General features: G+C 53.2%; 1 protein-coding gene across 1 annotated transcript; it reads right to left on the bottom strand.

Moving 5' to 3' along the window:
• Positions 1-448: 448 nt before the first annotated feature.
• LOC149427614 (STING ER exit protein-like) lies at positions 449-12,753 on the bottom strand. The gene is made up of 3 exons (XM_089667852.1): positions 12,570-12,753; positions 4,231-4,348; positions 449-494 (listed from the first exon to the last, which is right to left on the bottom strand). The coding sequence occupies exons 1-3, from the start codon at positions 12,691-12,693 to the stop codon at positions 449-451; spliced, it is 288 nt and encodes a 95-aa protein (XP_089523978.1). The 5' UTR covers positions 12,694-12,753.
• Positions 12,754-25,226: the final 12,473 nt, after the last annotated feature.

The raw sequence follows: 25,226 nt of genomic DNA, 5'->3' as shown, positions 1-25,226 counted from the left end.
TGAAATTAATACAAAAATAAAAATAATATAAATAGAATAGTAATAATAATCCTGAAATTAATAAAAAATAAAAATACAAATAGAATAGTAATAATAATAATTCTGAAATTAATAAAAAATAAAAATATAAAAAAATACAAATAGAATAGTAATAATAATCCTGAAATTAAATACAAAAATAAAAATATAATATAAAAATAATACAAATAGAATAGTAATAATAATAATAATCATCCTGAAATTAATACAAAAATAAAAATATAAAAATAATACAAATAGAATAATAGTAATAATAATAATCCTGAACTTAATACAAAAATAAAATATAAAAATAATAAAAATAGAACAATAGTAACAATAATTATTGTTACTATTGTTGTTCTATTTTTAATAATCCTATAATAATAATAATTTATAATAATCCTGAAATTATATTAAAGCAGATTACTTACTTGCTGCATTTTTTCCTATATTGTCGTTCTATCCCATCCGGCCTATAAAACATAGAAGAAAAAAAAATTTAAAAAAAAAAGGTTTCACACACACGTTAAAAAAAAAATTGGATATTTTTTTTTTTTTTTTTTTTTTTTTAGAAACCTCAAACATTATATATTTTCTAAAAGCAGAGGACCTATAAGTGGATGTAAACACAATGAGGGGAATTTTCTAGAACTGGAGACACTCTCCCTGGGCACACCCGCAACCCTCGCCCGGGGCTATTATAACATTTTGCAAACAGGTAAATTTTTCCCTTCAGTGATGAGCGTTGATGAGGCGGCACTGATAGGCTGCGCTGATGATGGGCATTGATGAAGAAGCACTGAGAGGCGGCAACGAAGGGCACTGATGGGCACTAATGAGGCGGCACTGGTGGGCATTGATGAGGAAGCACTGATAGGCGGCAATGATGGGCAACGATGGGAACGGATAGGTGGCAATGATGGGCAGAGATGGGCACTGATAGGCGGCAACAAGGGGAACTGATAGGCGGCGATGATGGGCAACGATGGGCGGCACTGATAGGCGGCAACGATGGGAACGGATAGGTGGCAATGATGGGCAGAGATGGGCACTGATAGGCGGCAACAAGGGGAACTGATAGGCGGCAATGATGGGCACTGATAGGCGGCAACAAGGGGAACTGATAGGCGGCAATGATGGGCAACGATGGGAACTGATAGGCGGCAATGATGGGCAACGATGGGCGGCACTGATAGGCGGCAATGATGGGCAACGATGGGAACTGATAGGCGGCAACGATGGGCGGCAACGATGGGCGGCAACGATGGGCGGCAACGATGGGCGGCAACGATGGGCACTTTTGGAGCTGCACTGATAATCACTGCAGATATCTCCTTTAAACAGCTGCCGGTTATCAGCAGTACTTTCCTCACGCTGTGAGACAGGTGGACACAGCTGATCACATGACACGGTAAAAGGCCAATCACAGAGAACACAGAGAGCCGGGTGTGCGCCGCTGGGAGGAAGTCATATGATGCCCTCCCGGAACTGGACGATCACGCTGTACCCGTCAGCTATAGAGTGGTAAGGAAGGGGTTAACTCTAACGAGGTGCTACAGGAAGATAACTTTGGGAGCTCTAACGCTGCTCACTGCGGTCACAGTTCCTGCTATGCCTGCCCCTCCCTTCCGCCCATTCACAGAAGCCTTTGTTATATGTGAACAAAATACAAAGGCTTCTGTGATTGGGCAGCAGAGGGGAGGGGAAAGCATCGTTTCTGTGCTTCTCTCCTCGCACAGCCGCAGTGCAATACACCTGTCACGTATAAGTACTAGAGAAGTCCTGGAGGTGACAAGCACCTATGCATAAAGGGAAAAAAGCTTCTGTGTGCTGCCGCCCCTCCCCCACATACTTACTTGAGCCCCCTCTAAATCCAGTGACGTGGACGAGAGCCTCACCTGTCCTGGGGATCCCTCTTTTCATTGGCTGAGACAGCAGCGGGAGCCATTGAGCCAATGAACAGCGAGTGAGCGGGGGGGGGGGGGGGGGGGGGGAGTGCTGGGGTGGATCCAAGCTGCAGCTCTGTGTGTCTAATAGACGCATAGAGCCAGACTCGAGAGCAAGCATGCATGAGTGCCCCCATAGCAAGCGGCTGGTGAAGAGGAAGGAGCCCAGAGTGCCTGCGGGGGACCAAGCAGAGGAGGATCCAGGCTGCTCCGTGCAAAACCATTACAGAGCAGAGAAGGGCGACGTTTGTGATTTTTTTTTGTTTTATTAATGTCTATAAACAACCGGACGGGAGCGCTGCTAAGGTGGGCTGGTTGGCCAATCAGTGATCACATGAACAGTAGTAAACACGATGTGTTCTGGACTGGAAGGGGGAGAAACGTCCGGACCGGAAGGGGGGGGAAAGCGTCCGGACCGGAAGGGGGGGGGGGGGGAAGCGTCCGGACCGGAAAGGGGGGGGGGGGGGGGAAAGCGTCCGGACCGGAAGGGGGGGGGGGGGAAAGCGTCCGGACCGGAAGGGGGGGGGGGGGAAAGCGTCCGGACCGGAAGGGGGGGGGGGGGGAAAGCGTCCGGACCGGAAGGGGGGGGGGGGGGAAAGCGTCCGGACCGGAAGGGGGGGGGGGGGAAAGCGTCCGGACCGGAAGGGGGGGGGGGGGGGGAAAGCGTCCGGACCGGAAGGGGGGGGGGGGGGAAAGCGTCCGGACCGGAAGGGGGGGGGGGGGAAAGCGTCCGGACCGGAAGGGGGGGGGGGGGAAAGCGTCCGGACCGGAAGGGGGGGGGGGGGAAAGCGTCCGGACCGGAAGGGGGGGGGGGGAAAGCGTCCGGACCGGAAGGGGGGGGGGGGGGAAAGCGTCCGGACCGGAAGGGGGGGGGGGGAAAGCGTCCGGACCGGAAGAGGGGGGGGGGGGAAAGCGTCCGGACCGGAAGAGGGGGGGGGGGGGGAAGCGTCCGGACCGGAAGGGGGGGGGGGAAAAGCGTCCGGACCGGAAGGGGGGGGGGGAAAAGCGTCCGGACCGGAAGGGGGGGGGGGGGAAAGCGTCCGGACCGGAAGGGGGGGGGGGGGAAAGCGTCCGGACCGGAAGGGGGGGGGGGGAAAGCGTCCGGACCGGAAGGGGGGGGGGGAAAGCGTCCGGACCGGAAGGGGGGGGGGGAAAGCGTCCGGACCGGAAGGGGGGGGGGGGGAAGCGTCCGGACCGGAAGGGGGGGGGGGGAAGCGACCGGAAGGGGGGGGGGGGGAAGCGTCCGGACCGGAAGGGGGGGGAAGCGTCCGGACCGGAAGGGGGGGGGGAAGCGTCCGGACCGGAAGGGGGGGGGGGGGGAGCGTCCGGACCGGAAGGGGGGGGGGGGGGAAGCGTCCGGACCGGAAGGGGGGGGGGGGGAAGCGTCCGGACCGGAAGGGGGGGGGGGGGGAAGCGTCCGGACCGGAAGGGGGGGGGGGGAAGCGTCCGGACCGGAAGGGGGGGGGGGAAAGCGTCCGGACCGGAAGGGGAAGCGTCCGGACCGGAAGGGGGGGGGGGGGGAAGCGTCCGGACCGGAAGGGGGGGGGGGAAAGCGTCCGGACCGGAAGGGGGGGGGGGGAAAGCGTCCGGACCGGAAGGGGGGGGGGGGAAAGCGTCCGGACCGGAAGGGGGGGGGGGGAAAGCGTCCGGACCGGAAGGGGGGGGGGGGAAAGCGTCCGGACCGGAAGGGGGGGGGGGGAAAGCGTCCGGACCGGAAGGGGGGGGGGGGAAAGCGTCCGGACCGGAAGGGGGGGGGGGGAAAGCGTCCGGACCGGAAGGGGGGGGGGGGAAAGCGTCCGGACCGGAAGGGGGGGGGGGGAAAGCGTCCGGACCGGAAGGGGGGGGGGGGAAAGCGTCCGGACCGGAAGGGGGGGGGGGGAAAGCGTCCGGACCGGAAGGGGGGGGGGGGAAAGCGTCCGGACCGGAAGGGGGGGGGGGAAAGCGTCCGGACCGGAAGGGGGGGGGGGAAAGCGTCCGGACCGGAAGGGGGGGGGGGGAAAGCGTCCGGACCGGAAGGGGAAGCGTCCGCCGGACCGGAAGGGGGGGGGGGGGGGGGAAGCGTCCGGACCGGAAGGGGGGGGGGGGGAAGCGTCCGGACCGGAAGGGGTTAAATCTGAACCTTTTATAGCACTTTCAGCCATGTGCTCTCCCAGCATGATGACGTCTGATGTCTGCAGAAGGCGATTCCTCGGTGATTGGCGGTATAAATGGAAGCAGATAAAAGGAGAACGAGTCCCCCGGGGGGGGGGAGGGGGGGGGATACCTGCGCAGATACACCGCCTCCTCCTCTTCCGTGTTGCAGAACTTGTGAGCGTGTTTTGCTGCATCGATGACTCTGGCTCGGTCCCGAGGCCTCATGGGAAGTTTCTCCAGCTGGCAATCTGAGCAAAAAAAAAAAAAAGAAGACAAATGAAGACCTCGAGCCCTCAGATGGAGAAAGAACCGTTCAGAAGGCTGAGCCGGGATGGCGGTGTGCGAGGAGATCTGTCCGCAGTCTATACAGCTCAGGGAGTGACGGCGTTCATTTACAATTAGCTGCAGAATTAGGAGGGAAAAGGGTTAAAAAACTGTAAACATTTGAAGAAAAGAGAAAAAAAAAAAAAAGCCTTCACTTCACTAAAATGCAAACCAGTGTCACCCTGCCCAGTTGCAGCGGCTCCTCCCCTTCAGTCTTGCACAGGCGTACGGCTCCTCCCCATCAGTCATGCACAGGCGTACCGGCTCCTCCCCTTCAGTCCTGCACAGGCGTACCGGCTCCTCCCCTCCAGTCCTGCACAGGCGTACCGGCTCCTCCCCTCCAGTCCTGCACAGGCGTAGCGGCTCCTCCCTCCAGTCCTGCACAGGCGTAGCGGCTCCTCCCCTCCAGTCCTGCACAGGCGTAGCGGCTCCTCCCCTCCAGTCCTGCACAGGCGTAGCGGCTCCTCCCCTCCAGTCCTGCACAGGCGTACGGCTCCTCCCCTCCAGTCCTGCACAGGCGTACGGCTCCTCCCCTCCAGTCCTGCACAGGCGTACGGCTCCTCCCCTCCAGTCCTGCACAGGCGTACGGCTCCTCCCCTCCAGTCCTGCACAGGCGTACGGCTCCTCCCTCCAGTCCTGCACAGGCGTACGGCTCCTCCCCTTCAGTCTTGCACAGGTGTACCGGCTCCTCCCCTCCAGTCCTGCACAGGCGTAGCGGCTCCTCCCCTCCAGTCCTGCACAGGCGTAGCGGCTCCTCCCCTCCAGTCCTGCACAGGCGTAGCGGCTCCTCCCCTCCAGTCCCTGCACAGGCGTAGCGGCTCCTCCCCTCCAGTCCTGCACAGGCGTAGCGGCTCCTCCCCTCCAGTCCTGCACAGGCGTAGCGGCTCCTCCCCTCCAGTCCTGCACAGGCGTAGCGGCTCCTCCCCTCCAGTCCTGCACAGGCGTAGCGGCTCCTCCCCTCCAGTCCTGCACAGGCGTACGGCTCCTCCCCTCCAGTCCTGCACAGGCGTACGGCTCCTCCCCTCCAGTCCTGCACAGGCGTACGGCTCCTCCCCTCCAGTCCTGCACAGGCGTACGGCTCCTCCCCTCCAGTCCTGCACAGGTGTATCGGCTCCTCTCCTTTAGCCATGCACAGGTGTACCGGCTCCTCCCCTTCAGTCTTGCACAGGTGTACCGGCTCCTCCCCTTCAGTCTTGCACAGGTGTACCGGCTCCTCCCCTTCAGTCTTGCACAGGTGTACCGGCTCCTCCCCTTCAGTCTTGCACAGGTGTACCAGCTCCTCCCCTTCAGTCTTGCACAGGTGTACCAGCTCCTCCCCTTCAGTCTTGCACAGGTGTACCAGCTCCTCCCCTTCAGTCTTGCACAGGTGTACCAGCTCCTCCCCTTCAGTCTTGCACAGGTGTACCAGCTCCTCCCCTTCAGTCCTGCACAGGTGTACCAGCTCCTCCCCTTCAGGTCCTCCCCAGCTTGCCTGTCCATGGCCCCGCCCCTTTCAGTCATTGGATTCCAGGTCTTTCATTCATGAAGGCATAGGCATAGCATCACATGTGGGCGTTACCTATGCAAATCCAGCCCACCTAGGAACGCCCACTCCTGCAGACTGACACCCAACAAGGCATTCTGATATTGACCCAACTCCTCCCACCATCAGGACAGAGCAGTACTTAGGCAGGGTGCGGTGATGTTTTTTTTTTTCAGGAAGGTATGTACAGCCCCGTACTGGCCCCTCCCACCAGCCACGATCTGCCTGCATTGCATAGAGAAGCACAGAGACCTCACTGGGACTAAAACAAAGTATGAAATAAAAAAACAGAAGGGTTTTTTTTTTTCGTTCTTTTTTCTTAGCGTGTTGATGGGGGGGGGGGGCACAATAGAACCCCCTTCACCTCTCTGGGGTGTTTGTATACTTCCTGCATCTTCCTGTGAAATGCCGACGTTCCCAATCTGTAAAGGACATTCCATGAAACGCCATCGAAGCTGACGCTCCTTATCAGCGAAATAAATAATTACAGCGTCTCAGCGGGCGGCGGGGAGCGGCACACACAAGCTGAAATCCAATTACATCCTCAGAGGGCTGGAGTGCCGCTACCCCCCCTTTTCCCCTCCCCCCCTCATCAGACGACTTCACCGGGAGATGGGACCATCTGAGCATCATCTGGGAATAAACAGATTTATAGAGGGAAGGATGAGATGTGCTGAAGGTCCTCCTCCAGACAGGACACCCACCACAGAACCAGCCACAACGCCTGACAGGAGGACGCCGGGGGAGGGATCGAGCTCCGCCTCCAGGACGCCGCTCCACACTTTTTTTTTTTTTTTTCTAAATAAATGATTGTCCTCAACATAAAAGACTTCTCCTCCGCGGACCGACCCGGGAAAGTGGCCCCAACCGTTCAATACATAATCACAGTTCAATACATGATACATATCCAGAAAACAGAGACTGTACAGCATTCAGAATGGAGGAGGGGGGTGCAAAGGGTGGGCACTATTGACTGGTCCTGTCACAGGTCCCCCACACCACTGCTGGGGAAACACGGGGGGGGGGGGGGTTAGAGGTGGGAAAGACCTCGGTTTACATGAGAACCCCGCCCTTGACATCAGAGATTGCTCCATCTCATCAGGAGGTCGTCCATAGGAGTTCCCATCACCTTAGAGTGTCCCACCTATCACACCAGGAGGGTCCCCCACCCATCACCTTAGAGAGTGTCCCATCTATCACACCAGGAGGGTCCCCCACCATCGCACCAGGAGGGTCCCCCTAGGAGTTCCCCATCACCTTAGACTGTCCCATCATCGCACCAGGAGGGTGCCCCTAGGAGTTCCCCATCACCTTAGAGTGTCCCACCTATCACACCAGGAGGGTCCCCCACCCATCACCTTAGAGAGTGTCCCATCTATCACACCAGGAGGGTCCCCCACCCATCACCTTAGAGAGTGTCCCACCATCGCACCAGGAGAGTCCCATTAGGAGTTTCCCCATCACCTTAGAGTGTCCCACCTATCACACCAGGAGGGTCCCCCACCATCGCACCAGGAGGGTCCCCCTAGGAGTTCCCCATCACCTTAGAGTGTCCCACCTATCACACCAGGAGGGTCCCCCACCATCGCACCAGGAGGGTCCCCCACCATCGCACCAGGAGGGTCCCCCTAGGAGTTCCCCATCACCTTAGAGTGTCCCACCTATCACACCAAGAGGGTCCCCCACCATCGCACCAGGAGGGTTCCCGTAGGAGTTCCCCATCAACTTAGACTGCCCCACTTATCACACCAGGAGGGTGCCCCTAGGAGTTCCCCCATCACCTTAGAGTGGTCCCATCATCACACCAGGAGGGTGCCCCTAGGAGTTCCCCATCACCTTAGAATGTCCCACCTATCGCACCAGGAGGGTCCACCACCATCACACCAGGAGGGTACCCCTAGGAGTTCCCCATCACCTTAGAGTGTCCCACCTATCACACCAGGAGGGTCCCCCAACATCGTACCAGGAGGATCCCCCTAGGAGTTCCCCATCACCTTAGAGTGCTCCACTTATCGCACCAGGAGGGTGCCCCTAGGAGTTCCCCCATCACCTTAGAGTGGTCCCATCATCACACCAGGAGGGTGCCCCCAGGAGTTCCCCCATCACCTTAGAGTGGTTCCATCATCACACCAGGAGGGTGCCCCTAGGAGTTCCCCCATCACCTTAGAGTGGTCCCATCATCACACCAGGAGGGTGCCCCTAGGAGTTCCCCATCACCTTAGAATGTCCCACCTATCGCACCAGGAGGGTCCACCACCATCGCACCAGGAGGATCCCCCTAGGAGTTCCCATCACCTTAAAGTGTCCCACCTATCACTCCAGGAGGGTCCCCCGCCATCACACCAGGTAGTTGCCCCTAGGAGTTCCCCATCACCTTAGAGTGCTCCCCTATCACACCAGGAGGGTTCCCCCTATGAGTTCTCCATCACCATAGAGTAGGGTTTCTCAACCAGGGTTCCTCCAGAGGTTGCTAGGAGGTTCCTCGAGCAATGAGTAATTTCTGACTCTCAGACACATTTCTACTGACACCATGGATGGTTGTAGCCACCTGTACGGGGTAATTCTTCCCGATGACACAAGTGTGAGGAGCGTTCCTCCCCCGACCATCACACTATTGTATCATGACAGTCATTTGTTGCAGGGGTTCCATTGTTGAAAATGTTGAGAAAGGCTGCCATAGAGTGTCCCCCTATCAGACCAAGAGGGCCCCTAACAAAGGGGCCATGTCTGAGGAAGGGGCGATGTCTGAGGAAGGGGCGATGTCGGAGGAAGGGGCCACCTCGGAGGAAGGGGCCACCTCGGAGGAAGGGGCCACCTCGGAGGAAGGGGCCACCTCGGAGGAAGGGGCCACCTCGGAGGAGCTCTTATTCTGTTTGCATAATAAGAGCTCATGACGCTGATTCAGAGCAAACCGAGTCCCACACGTGCGGTACCGCAACCCCGGGGGGTGGGGAGGGAGGGGGGAAAAAAGGAAACTTTCTACCATTGTTGTCTGAGGAGGAGAGAAAATATCTCCGCTGAGAAGATACAAAATATTCCCCCCAACTAATGAATGTAAAACAGACGTCCAATCAGAACTGGTCTGTGGATTCTGCTGACAAAACCGCTGAGGTGTCCAAATATAACCCACAATGTAGATGGAGGACGCCTGACCATCACACCTATATACCTCCTACAGACCCCCCTACAGAACCCCTCCCCCCCTACAGAACCCCTCCCCCCCTACAGAACCCCTCCCCCCTACAGAACCCCTCCCCCCCTACAGAACACCCCTCCCCTCTACAGAACCCCTCCCCTCTACAGACATGGACAACTTTCTACAGACATCAACACTCAAACCTTATACAGACGCCTCCTACAGACACCTCAACCTCCTACAGACACCGAAACCTCAACCTTCTACAGACCCCGACACCTCCTACAGACCCCGACACCTCCTACAGACCCCGACACCTCCTACAGACCCCCCTACAGACCGCCCTCCCCCCCTACAGAACCCCTCCCCCCCTACAGAACCCCTCCCCCCCTACAGAACACCCCTCCCCCCCTACAGAACACCCCTCCCCCCCTACAGAACACCCCTCCCCTCTACAGACATGGACAACTTTCTACAGACATCAACACTCAAACCTTATACAGACGCCTCCTACAGACACCGAAACCTCAACCTTCTACAGACACCTCAACCTCCTACAGACCCCGAAACCTCAACCTTCTACAGACACAGACACCTCCTACAGACCCCGAAACCTCAACCTCCTACCAACACCTCCTACAGACACCAACACTCAAACCTTATACAGACGCCTCCTACAGACACCTCAACCTCCTACAGACACCTCAACCTCCTACAGACCCCGAAACCTCAACCTTCTACAGACACCTCAACCTCCTACAGACCCCGAAACCTCAACCTTCTACAGACACCGAAACCTCCTACAGACCCCGAAACCTCAACCTTCTACAGACCCCGAAACCTCCTACAGACCCCGAAACCTCCTACAGACCCCGAAACCTCAACCTTCTACAGACACCTCAACCTCCTACAGACCCCGAAACCTCAACCTTCTACAGACACAGACACCTCCTACAGACACCTCAACCTCCTACCAACACCTCCTACAGACACCAACACTCAAACCTTATACAGACGCCTCCTACAGACCCCGAAACCTCAACCTTCTATAGACACCGACACCTTCTACAGACACCTCAACCTCCTACAGACCCCGAAACCTCAACTTCCTACAGACACCTCCTACAGACCCCGAAACCTCAACCTTCTATAGACACCGACACCTTCTACAGACACCTCAACCTCCTACAGACCCCGAAACCTCAACCTTCTATAGACACCGACACCTTCTACAGACACCTCAACCTCCTACAGACCCCGAAACCTCAACCTTCTATAGACACCGACACCTTCTACAGACACCTCAACCTCCTACAGACCCCGAAACCTCCTACAGACCCCGAAACCGACACCTTCAACAGACACCTCAACCTCCTACAGACCCCGAAACCTCAACCTCCTACAGACACCGAAACCTCCTACAGACACCGAAACCTCCTACAGACACCGAAACCTCCTACAGACACCGACACCTCCTACAGACCCCGAAACCTCCTACAGACCCCGAAACCTCCTACAGACCCCGAAACCTCAACCTTCTATAGACACCGACACCTTCTACAGACACCTCAACCTCCTACAGACCCCGAAACCTCCTACAGACCCCGAAACCGACACCTTCAACAGACACCTCAACCTCCTACAGACCCCGAAACCTCAACCTTCTACAGACACCGACACCTTCTACAGACACCGAAACCTCCTACAGACCCCGAAACCTCAACCTTCTATAGACACCGACACCTTCTACAGACACCTCAACCTCCTACAGACCCCGAAACCTCAACCTTCTACAGACACCGACACCTTCTACAGACACCTCAACCTCCTACAGACCCCGAAACCTCAACCTTCTATAGACACCGACACCTTCTACAGACACCTCAACCTCCTACAGACCCCGAAACCTCAACCTTCTATAGACACCGACACCTTCTACAGACACCTCAACCTCCTACAGACCCCGAAACCTCAACCTTCTATAGACACCGACACCTTCTACAGACACCTCAACCTCCTACAGACCCCGAAACCTCAACCTTCTATAGACACCGACACCTTCTACAGACACCTCAACCTCCTACAGACCCCCGACACCCCAACCTCCTACAGACCCCCGACACCCCAACCTCCTACAGACACCGCCTACACAGACACCCCAACCTCCTACAGACACCCCAACCTCCTACAGGAACCGACCCCCGACACCTCCTACAGACCCCCGACACCCCAACCTCCTACAGACCCCCGACACCCCAACCTCCTACAGACCCCCGACACCCCAACCTCCTACAGACCCCCGACACCCCAACCTCCTACAGACCCCCGACACCCCAACCTCCTACAAACCCCTTCTATAGACACACCCCTTAGAGACATTGTTACTTTGCAGGAACAGACCGATGTCCAGCTTTCCTTCACCAGACAAAACTGTATTTGGACAGAGTGAGGAAGCCTTGGAACATTTGTCAAATTTGCCAGCTGTGAATCCTCCTCACTTCCTGTCCCGGTGACAACCTTACTTCCCATTTTGTACAGGAGTGTCACAGGGACAGGAAGCGATTGTAAATCTCCCTCTCCGATGGAACCATAGCACAAAAATCCTGCCCGTGACTTCCTGTCCTGGTGACCACCACTCTTCCTATTTTGTATAAGGTTGTCACCTGGACAGGAAGTGAGGGTCAATCTCCCGGTGACCACCACACTTCCCATTCTGTAGAAGGTTGTCACCTGGACAGGAAGTGAGGGTCAATCTCCCGGTGACCACCACACTTCCCATTCTGTAGAAGGTTGTCACCTGGACAGGAAGTGAGGGTCAATCTCCCGGTGACCACCACACTTCCCATTCTGTAGAAGGTTGTCACCTGGACAGGAAGTGAGGGTCAATCTCCCGGTGACCACCACACTTCCCATTCTGTAGCAGGTTGTCACCTGGACAGGAAGTGAGGGTCAATCTCCCGGTGACCACCACACTTCCCATTCTGTAGCAGGTTGTCACCTGGACAGGAAGTGAGGGTCAATCTCTCCAGCAGAGAAAAAAAAAACAAAATATATTTTTTTTTGTTAGCATAGCGGCAGAAAGGGCAGAAATTCTGGCAATCTTATCACTGCTGTCTGTGACTTCCTGTCCCGGTGACAACCCATTTCTGTTAAAAGAGTCACCAGGGCAGGAAGTGACTGTAAATCTCTACAATGGAGCCACCATACAAAACTTTTTTTTTATCATTATAAGGGGAAAGGACAGAAATTCTGGCAATGTTGTCACCTTTGCCTGTGGCTTCCTGTGCCAACCATGCCGCTTACTTCCTATAAGGGTGTCACAGGGACAGGAAGTAAGGGAGAATCTCCCCAATGGGGGTCACAGGCAGAAATAAAAATCTGAAATGTAATCTTACACATAATGATGGTTTATAGGCGATATCCCCTCCCCCTTCCTGTGTGACCCCCTCTATTCCGGTGACCCCCTCTATTCCTGTGACCCACTCACCCAGGACCAGCACCATCTGCCCGCACAGACAGTAGTAGACATGGAGGGGTTTCTCCCCATCATCGTACTCCTCCCTGTCCCGGGTGTCCGAGCACACCACCGACCGGGAAACCACCTTCGGCATCCCCGCTTCTCTCTTTCTCCGCCACTTCCGGCAACACACACAGGGCACGCCCCACTTCCGGCCGCCGCAGCTTCCGAACGTCCCTCCGCCCCGCACAGCTTTATTGACAATTCACAAATCTACACAGCCAAGGAAACTCCGCCCACCGCGTAGACAGAGGGCCTGAGATACCTGGTGATATCACTGGGGCCCTACACAGGGGCCACAGTACACATACAGACCCCTCCCCCGTTCTCTGGGAGGGACCACAGGGGCCCATGTACAAATACAGACCCCTCCCCCAGCCTATGAGGTCACAGGGGCCCCTGTACAAATACTGACCTCTCCCCCAACCAGGAGAGGGGCCCCTGTACAAATACATACCCCTCCCCCAACCAGGAGAGGGGCCCCTGTACAAATACATTCCCCTACCTCTAAGAAGGGCCCCAGTATAAATACAGTCCCCTCCCCCAACCTCTAAGAAGGGCCCCTATACAAATACAGGCCCCTCCCCCAACCTCTAAGAGGGCCCCCTGTACAAACACTGACCCCCTCCCCCAGCTTCTGGGAGGAGCCCCTGTACAAATACAGACTCCTCCCCCAACCTCTGAGAGGGCCCTCTGTTCAAATACAGACCCCCAACCTCTGAGAGGGCCCTCTGTTCAAATACAGACCCCCAACCTCTGAGAGGGGCCCCTGTACAAATACAGACCCCCAAGCTCTGAGAGGGGCCCCTGTACAAATACAGACCCCCAACCTCTGAGAGGGGCACCTGTACAAATACATACCCCTCCCCCAGCCTCTGGGAGAAGCCCCTGTACAAATACTGCCCCCCTCCCCCAACCTCTGAGAGGGCCCTCTGTTCAAATACAGACCCCCAACCTCTGAGAGGGGCCCCTGTACAAATACAGACCCCCAACCTCTGAGAGGGTCCCCTGTACAAATACAGACCCCTCCCCGAGCCTCTGGGAGAAGCCCCTGTGCAAATACTGACCCCCAACCTCTGGGAGGAGCCCCTGTACAAATACTGACCCCCTCCCCCAGCCTCTGGGAGGAGCCCCTGTACAAATACTGACCCCTCCCCCAGCCTCTGGGAGGAGCCCCTGTACAAATACAGACCATTCCCCAAACTCTGACAGGGTCCCCTGTACAAATACAGACCCCCTGAGGAGGCCCACAAGGGCCCCTGTACTCTACGGGGTGGAAAATAATGATTTGCTCCCCCGCAGATTTTGTACATTTGCCCACTTACAAAGGAATGGAGGGTCTATAATTGTTATCCTAGGTGTATTGTAAATGACAGAGACAGAATATCGACCAAAAATCCAGAAAAAACACGAACAAATGTTATAAATGGAGTTGCAGTTGAGTGAGTAAAATAAGTATTTGATCCCCCACCAGCAGGCAATGATTCTGGCTCCCGCAGACCGGCTCTGGGCTCATGTGGTACACAGATCAGTCCTGCCAATGGAAGAAGGTGCTCCTACCGACAAGACACCTGTCCACAGAATCTCTTGGCCAATCAACCCTTGGCCAATCAACCCTGGCGGGTGTTCCTGTACCAGCCCACAGGACGTTCCGGGTACTGAAGTGCCCAAAGTCGATTGGACCAGGAACGGTTTGAATCACCAAGTCAGGGGTAGAATTTCTGACACCAGCGCATCAGTCCGATCGCGACAGTACCAATCACTGTTCAGCTGTCGCAATCAGGCGCCATATAACTGTTTTCTGCGTTTCTCTGGGATTCCACAGGGGCTACAAATACAGTTTTACATGCAGATGTAGCCCACATTGTGTCCAATCAGAAGGAAGTATTTTCATCTCTCTGGAACTAATATTTTAGCTTTTATGAGAGATTAAATAGATTCCTCTGATCTGCCAGTATAAATTATAGCTGGCAGACAGATCGGAGCCACTCCTGGTCTGCTGCTTCCTGAAGCCGAATTGGCTAGGGCTCTTCCTTTAGATTTCAAGAAGGTGGCAAACTCTGGCTACATAGGTGACAACGTTTTATTGGCATCCAGGTGTCACCTCCAGCCTAGAAGCTGCTCTGTTCTTTCAGATGCTAATTGGTGAACATCTGTCTCTGACTGAATACTGAACACTTAATTAAGGTCCCCCTCCTCAAGAAGGCACATCTACACACCCATCTGAAGTTTGCCAATGAACATCTAAATGATTCAGAGAAGGATTTGGAGAAAGTGGCGTGGTCACATGAGACCAAAATGGAGCTTTTTGGCCTTAACTCGACTCATAGTGTTTGGAGGAAGAAACATGCTGACTATGACCCCAAGAACACCATCCCTACAGTCAAGCACGGAGGTGGAAACATTATGCTTTGGGGCTGTTTCTCTGCCAAAGGTACAGGCCGACTTTGCCGCATTGAGGGGCCAACGGATGGGGCCATGTACTGTAAGATCTTGGATGAGAACTTTCTTCCCTCAGCCAGAACACTGAAGATGGGTCGTGGATGGGTCTTCCAGCATGACGATGACCGATGGGTCACAGATGGGTGTTCCAGCATGACAATGACCGATGGGTCACAGATGGGTGTTCCAGCATGACGATGACCGATGGGTCGTGGATGGGTGTTCCAGCATGACAATGACCGATGGGTCATGGATGGGTGTTCCAGCATGACAATGACCGATGGGTCATAGATGGGTGTTCCAGCATGACGATGGGTCACAGATGGGTGTTCCAGCATGACGATGACAGATGGGTCGTAGATGGGTGTTCCAGCATGACGATGACCGATGGGTCGTGGATCGGTGTTCCAGCATGACAATGACCGATGGGTCACAGATGGGTGTTCCAGCATGACAATGACCCATGGGTCGTAGATGGGTGTTCCAGCATGACAATGACCGATGGGTCACAGATCGGTGTTCCAGCATGACGATGACCGATGGGTCGTAGATGGGTCTTCCAGCATGACGATGACCGATGGGTCGTAGCTGGGTCTTCCAGCATGACAATGACTGATGGGTCATAGATGGGTGTTCCAGCATGACAATGACCGATGGGTCACAGATGGTGTTCCAGCATGACAGGGGCGGACTGACAACTCATGGGGCCCCCGGGCAATAGGGGATTATGGGGCCCCTGTGTCCTTGCCCAAACTCAAAAAAAACTATGAAAAAGGTACCAGAGGCATCTCATGGGGCCCCCTACTGACCCCGGGCCCTCAGGCAGTGCCCAAGTTTCCAAATGGTCAGTCCGCCCCTGGGTGTAGGCCATTTACATACCTCCTGAAGCCTGACCGGAATACTCCCAGGACATTGCTTGGATGTTGCTAAGAGAGGTCTAGTCGTTATTGCTCACCCCCCACCATCACAGGGCTCTGTAGAGAGCAGGGGCGGACTGACCAATTGGAAACTCGGGCACTGCCCGAGGGCCCGGGGTCAGTAGGGGGCCCCATGAGATGCCCCTGGTACCTTTTTCATAGGCTTTTTTGAGTTTGGGCAAGGATACAGGGGCCCCATGATCCCCTATTGCTCAGGGGCCCCATGAGTTGTCAGTCTGTCCCTGCTTCGGACCCGTTTTGGAGAAACCCAGTGTGCCGTCGATGTTTCTATTTCCAGCCGTTGGTCTCTACAGGAACGTGTGAGTTGGGATTTTGCAACTACACCGGGTTGTGATTGGACACAGCCGATCAGCGGGTCCGGGCCATGAAGCATCGACAAACCTCCGCTTTGTTCGATTACGGCGGGAGTTGGCAGTCGTGCGCGCGCGCGCCCTGTACCGCTAAGGGGCCAGCGTCGTTGTCCCTGTCCGGGCCACCCGTCCTCGGTGCACCCTGCGTGGTTAAATATTCTAAAGGCTTCACTGCAAAAAAAGAAGGTGATATACCGTGTGTGCTCTGCACTCGCCGTTGGGGAGGGGCGCACACGCGAGCTGGTTATTGAGCGCATCGAGTTTCCATGGAGTGCACATCAGAACAAGGTCACTCGGTACTCAGGCTCTCCGGCATAATTAGACCTTTTTTTTTTCATACGGAACGGGTTTGACTTAGCAGGTACGTGGGAATATTGAATTTAAAAATTGCTTGAAACACCATCCACCAGCCTCCTAGATTGCTTCCTCTAAAATCAATCATCTGAGCCTCCCGTTCCTCAGGATGGTTTCAGTCAATATCACCAGGGTAGGCTTGACCTCCGAGAGGCTCTTTGTATTTTCAATGTTGACTTGAAACAAAGTGTGGCTGGAAAACATTATTTTTGAGCGGTGAAGGTCTTCGGGATGTCCATCTCCACCTCCGTCGTAGGTCTAATTCTCTACAGAATGCATTATGGCGCTTTCATGTCCTTCAGGATTGGAAACCGAACTTAGAGTAGACCCTCCACTTTACTTTTCGTTCTTCTGATCCTTAGTCAATGAGATGATTGATATGGCGGGCTCCAGCTATTAAGATATCAATGGAGGCTTTTTTTTTCGTGCAATGCCGAAGCTTTGCTCTTCGATCGATAATACTCCATGTAAGTGCACTCAGAGACATAACAAGATTAGGTATGGATCTTTTTTTATTCTTTCAGCGAAATGTACAACGTATGACCGAAAGTATGAGGCACCCTCTTTTAATGACTATTGCAACCATACACTGTATGGTCAAAAGAATGTGAACCCCCTTCCAAATGATGGAGTTCAGGTGTCTCCAGTGAAAGGTCCCGGTAATTCTCCAACATACAACGACATTGTAGACAATTGTGCTCTTCCAACCTTGTGGTAGCAGTTTGCTGAAGACCCTTTTTTGTTCCAGCATGACTGTCCCCCTGTGTACAAAGCCAGCTCCATAAAGACGGGGTGTGACAGACCCAACCGGAACAGGGGCGTTTGGAGGGGACTGCAGGCTAGCCTCTTGCCTACTGACCATGGCCCTGGCATCGTGGTCCAGTTTGGTGTGGAGGAACTCAAGTGGCCTGCACAGAGCCCTGACCTCAGCCCTATTGAACAACTTTGATCCTCAACCCTACTGAACAACTTTGATCCTTAACCCTACTAAACAACTTTGATCCTCAACCCTGCTGAACCACTTTGGACCTCAACCCTGCTGAACAACTTTGATCCTCAACCCTACTGAACCACTTTGGACCTCAAGACTGCTGAACCACTTTGGACCTCCACCCTGCTGAACAACTTTGGACCTCAACCCTGCTGAACAACTTTGGACCTCAACCCTGCTGAACAACTTTGGACCTCAACACTGCTGAACCACTTTGGACCTCAACCCTGCTGAACAACTTTGGACCTCAACCCTGCTGAACCACTTTGGACCTCAACCCTGCTGAACAACTTTGGACCTCAACCCTGCTGAACACCTTTGATCCTCAGCCCTCCTGAACAACTTTGATCCTCAACCCTCCTGAACAATTTTGAATCTTAACCCTGCTGAACAACTTTAGACCTCAGCCCTACTGAACACCTTTGATCCTCAACCCTGCTGAACCACTTCAGACCTCAACCCTGCTGAAAAACTTTGATCCTCAGCCCTGCTGAACAACTTTGGACCTCAAACCTACTGAACGACTTTGGAACTCAACCCTACTGAACACCTTTGGAGCTCAACCGTATTGAATATCTTTGGACCTCAACCCTACTGAACAACTTTGATCCTCAGCTCTACTGAACACCTTTTGACCTCAACCCTACTTATCAACTTTGGACTGAAACCGTACTGAACAACTTTGATCCTCAGCTCCATTGAACACCTTTTGACCTCAACCCTACTTATCAACTTTGGACTGAAACCGTACTGAACACCTTTGGACCTCAACCCTACTGAACAACTTTGGACCTCAACCGTACTGAACAACTTTGGACTGCAACCGTACTGAACAACTTTGGACCTCGACCCTAATGTACACCTTTGGACTGCAACCCTAATGAACAACTTTGGACCTCAACCCTACAGGTGTGGAGGAACTCAAGTGTCCTGCACAGAGCCCTGACCTCAACCCTAATGAACACCTTTGGGATGAATTTGAGTACCAATCATGAGCCAGGTCTTCTCGTTCAATTTCAGCATCTGTCCTCCAAGATCTTGTGTAAAGCCTTCCCAGAAGAGTGGAGGTCATGGTTTTGGAATGAGATATCCAACAAGTTCCAAGTGCTGACCTCAACCCTACTGAACACCATTGGGATGAATTGGAATGCCAACTGTGAGTCAATTTTTCTAATTCCCATCAGATCAAAAAGATCTTGGGGGTCAGTTACTGATGTTGAATGAGAAAAACTGGCTCACAGTTGGCATTCCAAATTATCCCAAAGGTGTTCAGTAGGGTTGAGGTCAAGGCTTGGAGCTTGTTGGACATCGCATTCCACAACCATAGCCAGTCAAAACGGTCATGTGATTGGGTTCAGATGCTGAATTACTGGTTTTCACGAAAAATAGAACCCTGATGAAGGGGGACTTTTGAAGCCCCTGAAACACATTGGTTTGACTGCTGTTGAGCTTTGGCAATGGATGGCCCATGGTACCATACGGGTGATGTCACCACTCCCAGGTATTCCAGCAGTTATCAAGAGCTCCCTCCTCTCCCCTGCCTCTGGCTGACACAGGGGAGATCACGTGATTGGACCACAGCAGCCTGAAAATAGGTAGGTATATACCTCTTTTCTACACAGGTCCTCCAGCATAGATGTTAGAACATGGCCTGTGTAGAGTTATGGAGTCTCTTAAAATGTATAATTATAGTTCTAATTCTTATGATGATTATTATTAATATGCCTGATAGAGCTGAGGAGAAACTCTGGGATCGGGACTGCATTAGACATACAGGGATATAGCAGAGGAGAAACTCTGGGATCGGAACTGCATTAGACATACAGGGATATATCAGAGGAGAAACCCTGGGATCGGGATCGCATTAGACCTACAGGGATATAGCAGAGGAAAAACTCTGGGATCGGGACTGCATTAGACCTACAGGGATATAGCAGAGGAGAAACTCTGGGATCAAGACTGCATTAGACATACAGGGATATATCAGAGGAGAACCCCTGGATCAGGACTGCATTAGACATACAGGGATATAGCAGAGGAGAATCTCTGGGATCAGGACTGCAATAGACATACAGGGATATAGCAGAGGAGAAACTTTGGGATCGAGACTGCATTAGACATACAGGGATATATCAGAGGAGAACCCCTGGATCAGGACTGCATTAGGCATACAGGGATATAGCAGAAGAGAGACTCTGGGATCAGAACTGCATTAGACATACAGGGTTATAGCTGAGGAGAAACTCTGGGATCGGGATTGCATTAGACCTACAGGGATATAGCAGAGGAAAAACTCTGGGACCAGGACTGCATTAGACATACAGGGATATATCAGAGGAGAACCCCTGGATCAAGACTGCATTAGACATACAGGAATATAGCAGAGGAGAAACTCTGGGATCGGGATTCTATTAGACATACAGGGATATAGCAGAGGAGAAACTCTGGGATCGGGATTCTATTAGACATACAGGGATATAGCAGAGGAGAAACTCTGGGATCGAGACTGCATTAGACATACAGGGATATATCAGAGGAGAACCCCTGGATCAGGACTGCATTAGACATACAGGGATATAGCAGAGGAAAAGCTCTGGGATCGAGACTGCATTAAACATACAGGGATATATCAGAGGAGAACCCCTGGATCAGGACTGCATTAGACATACAGGGTTATGGCTGAGGAGAAACTCTGGGATCAGGATTCTATTAGACATACAGGGATATAGCAGAGGAGAGACTCTGGGATCAGGACTGCATTAGACATACAGGGATATAGTAGAGGAGAGACTCTGGGATCAGGACTGCATTAGACATACAGGGATATAGTTTTTGATCATCTGTCAGAGACATCAGGGGATACAAGATGATAGCAGGATCCTGTCAGTACAGCTCTGAGGAAGGGGGCTGCCCTTAAAACGCGTCCGCTGTATTTGGCCCTAGGATGGTTCTTATGTAGACGTCGGGGCCCATTGGCCCCCACCGGACATTGTACCAAGTGGCTGTCATTTGTTATGTGACTTCATCACGTTGGTGAGTTGATTGATTTCGTTCCACCTTATGTGAAGATCAATGACACCTGTTGGCACTGCCGGCTGCTACGGGGAGTTAGCTGGGGGGGGGCCACATCAACACCTTACCGCGGGGCCCCATGGCTCATGTTTAGGTGTCCCTGTCATCTACGCTCAGAGTGCGCTGCTGACTCTCAGTAACGAAGGAAGGTAAAAAAAGCAGCAATTTGCGGGTTCTGCATGTCAGCATATAAAAGGCGCGGGAAGAGCCAGGAAGAGCCGGGCGAGGTTCCATCTCTTCACGTGTAGCAGATTACACGCGTTTCTCTCACGTATGTTTTTCTTGACATTAAAAAAAAAAATGCTTTTAGCAGCAACAATGCGATTATGTTCCATATGTCCCCGGTGGCTGAGGATTGAGCGCAGACTTCTCACACTTCGCAGGCCGTGCTTTTAGCGCGTTGGCGCGCTCCCGTAGAGGGGGGGGCTCAGTATGGCCCCAGGAACATGGTCCTCAGCACCATCACCACCGGCGGGCCTTCTATGTATTTATTGTTACGTCGCCGCTCCTCTCTGGCGCGTTTGCAGACGGAGCTTCCTATCGCCGCACTCCGACCCCCTTCGCTCTTTCACCTCAGATATGGAACAGGAGACATTTAACTGGGAATATCGAGACGACAGAGGTGAAGGATGCACTTTGCAGGAGGAATAATGTCTTTGTTTTTTTTTCCGTTAACGACGCATCACGGTTATACTGCGACGTGCCGGCCTGCGCGGCGTAAATGGGGCACCTTCCCGATAATAGAGGCATGGACAGGGATTGGATGTGGGCCTGAAAATATAGTTCAGAATCCGGGGATCCCCCTCGTACCCTGGCATCAGGGATGGGATGATAGTGGTGCTATTGATCCTGACCGAGAAATCAGGGGAAGAGGCACGTGGGGGAGGTAATATTATGAGCTCAATTTTGGATAGATTGAGTTTTAGGAAGGGGTGTGACATCCGGTCTGATATGTCTGTTAGTAAATCGGTGATATGTGAGGAAACTGATGGGGTGAGCTGAGGAGTAGAGAGAAAGATTTGTGTGTCATCAGCATAGAAATGGTATTGGAAGCCATGGGAAGCTATCAGCTGACCCAGGGAAGAAGTGTAGATGGAGAATAGGAGAGGTCCAAGGACAGAACCTTGGGGGACCCCAACAGTGAGAGGAGTAGGAGAGGTCTAAGGACAGAACCTTGGGGGACCCCGACAGTAAGAGGAGTAGGAGAGGTCTAAGGACAGAACCTTGGGGGACCCCGACAGTAAGAGGAGTAGGAGAGGTCCAAGGACAGAACCGTGGGGGACCCCAACAGTATAGGAGTAGGAGAGGTCTAAGGACAGAACCTTGGGGGACCCCGACAGTAAGAGGAGTAGGAGAGGTCCAAGGACAGAACCGTGGGGGACCCCGACAGTAAGAGGAGTAGGAGAGGTCTAAGGACAGAACCTTGGGGGACCCCGACAGTAAGAGGAGTAGGAGAGGTCCAAGGACAGAACCGTGGGGGACCCCGACAGTAAGAGGAGTAGGAGAGGTCTAAGGACAGAACCTTGGGGGACCCCGACAGTAAGAGGAGTAGGAGAGGTCCAAGGACAGAACCGTGGGGGACCCCAACAGTAAGAGGAGTAGGAGTGGAGGAAGTAGAGTTGTAAGTGACACTGAAGGTGCGGTGAGATAGGTAAGATTCGAATCAATGGAGAGTACAGTCACAGAGACCAAGTAAATATGACTGAAGAGACTACTAAGGTGTTATGACAGAAGGGGCCACTAGGATCTTATGATAAAAGAGACCACTAGGTTCCTATGATAAAAGAGACCACCAGGGTCCTATGACAGAAGAGACCACCAGGGTCCTATGACAGAAGAGACCACCAGGGTCCTATGACAGAAGAGACCACTAGGGTCCTATGACAGAAGAGACCACTAGGGTCCTATGACAGAAGAGACCACGAGGGTCCTATGACAGAAAAGACCACTAGGGTCCTATGACAGAAAAGACCACTAGGGTCCTATGACAGAAAAGACCACTAGGGTCCTATGACAGAAAAGACCACTAGGGTCCTATGACAGAAAAGACCACTAGGGTCCTATGACAGAAGAGACCACTAGGTTTCTATGACAGAAGAGACCACTAGGGTCCTATGACAGAAGAGACCACTAGGGTCCTATGACAGAAGAGACCACTAGGTTTCTATGACGGAAGAGACCACTAGGGTCCTATGTCAGAAGAGACCACTAGGATCTTATGATAGAAGAGACCTCCAGTTTCCTATGATAGAAGAGACCACCAGTTTCCTATGACAGAAGAGACCACTAGGGTCCTATGACAGAAGAGACCACTAGGGTCCTATGACAGAAGAGACCACTAGGGTCCTATGACAGAAGAGACCACTAGGGTCCTATGACAGAAGAGACCACTAGGGTCCTATGACAGAAGAGACCACAGTGCAAGGTCGTACAGTGAGGGGTTGGATGGGGTCCTACAGAGGAGTGTTTTTTGGACGGCCTTACATTGTTTTCTAAAGGGGTTCCAATAAAGGATTTTGTTTTCCGTTACGGCTGCGCTGATACAATTCTGGAGGAGGAGCACAATGGATCGCCCTCCAATGGGAGAACATGGAGGGTGTGCTGGTTTGGCCATTGATCTTGCCCGTGGTCACACTGCTGTGAATCTCCACGTTGGATGTATAGTACATCGGAAGGTGTCTTGTTTGCTCTTTTCTTGTTAATTTTAGCTTTTGTTTGCTCTTTAACTCCTCCCCTCTATTCACTATTTACCTTGCCGGGCTCCAGACTGCTTTCTGCAAAGTCCACACATCACATTTGTTGTATATACATTCGGGGGCTTGGAAGTTCTCTGGAATGTCAGATGTTTGTGGCTTCCAACAAGAACAAGACCTCACTTAAACCCATCACACGGGGCCCCTCTCTTGGCTGACCAGGAGTTTGTCCCCAATCTGCCAAGAACCCCAAATGAGAGAAAGCTAGTGGTGCTCCATTAAAATTCAGTGCATACAATATATTACCCAATGTATTGGGCTGCCGGCCTTTCCACGCACATGACCTTTAATGGCCTCCCAGTCTTAGTCCGTAGGGTTCAATATTGAGTTGGCCCCGCCCTTTCCACACACATAAACTTTAATGGCACCTCCCAGTCTTAGTCCGTAGGGTTCAATATTGAGTTGGCCCCGCCCTTTGCAGCTATAACAGCTTCAACTCTTCTGGGAAGGCCGTCCACAAGGTTTAGTAGGGTGTCTATGGGAAGGTTGGACCATTCTTCCAGAAGCACATTTGTCAGGTCAGGCACTGATGTCGGGGGAGGAGGCCTGGCTCGCAGTCTCCGCTCTAATTCATCCCAAAGGTGTTCTATGGGGTTGAGGTCAGGACTCTGTGCAGGACAGTCAAGTTCCTCCACCCCAAACTGGCTCCTCCATGTCTTTATGGACCTTGCTTTGTGCACTGGTGCGTAGTCATGTTGGAACAGGAAGGGGCCATCCCCAAACTCTTCCCACAAAGTTGGGAGCATGAAATTGTCCAAAATGTCACCTTAAGAGTTCCCTTCACTGGAACTAGGGGGCCAAGTCCAACCCCTGAAAAACCACCCCACACCATAATCCCCCCTCCACCAAACTTTACACTTGGCACAATGCAGTCAAGCAAATATCGTTCTCCTGGCCACCGCCAAACCCAGACATGTCCATTGGATTGCCAGACAGCGAAGCGTGATTGGTCACTCCAGAGAACACGTCTCCCCTGCTCTAGAGTCCAGTGGCGGCGTGCTTTACACCACGGCATCCGCCGCTTTGCATTGCACTTGGTGATGGAAGGCTTGGATGCAGCTGCTCGGCCATGGAAACCCATTCCATGAAGCTCTCTACACACTGTTGTTGGGCTCATCTGAAGGCCACACCAAGTTTGGAGGTCTTTAGCTATTGACTCTGCAGACAGTTGGCGACTTCTGCGCACTGTGCGCTTCAGCATGTGCTGACCCCGCCCTGTCATGTGACGTGGCCTACCACTTGGTAGCTGAGTTGCTGTTGTTCCCAGTGGCTTCCACTTTGTTATAATCCCACTAACAGTTGAGCGTGGAATATTTAGTAGCCAGGAAATGTCACGGATGGACTTATTGCACAGGTGGCCACCTATCACGGGACCACGCTTGGAGTCACTGAGCTCCTGAGAGGAAACTGTGAAGCAAATGTGACATTTTCCCCTGATTTTTATGTGTCCCGCCCCCAAAAAAGGGGCGGAGACAAGACCAGCTCCCGTGGGATGATTTTTTGGTGACAGGTTCTCTTTAATGAGACATGCAGGGTCTAAAAGACCCCCTATGTCTCCTCTGGCCTCCACTGGATGCAGATCACATTGCAATACATCTCTCAGATCATACTTGGTTAGCTGCTTCCCTGGCTGTATCAGATCCTCTTTATGGAGACATCAGGGGTCTATTAGACCCCCCCCCCCGGTGTCTCCCCTTCCCTCCAAAGCAGCTAACCAATTACAGATT

This window comes from Staurois parvus, unplaced genomic scaffold (genome assembly GCF_062004578.1).
Source record: "Staurois parvus isolate SC_StPar_1 unplaced genomic scaffold, SC_StPar_1.0 ptg003621l, whole genome shotgun sequence".
Taxonomy (NCBI): Eukaryota; Metazoa; Chordata; class Amphibia; order Anura; family Ranidae; genus Staurois; species Staurois parvus.
The sequence above is the reverse complement of the archived record's forward strand: the minus strand, read 5'-3'. Positions and strand labels throughout refer to the sequence as shown.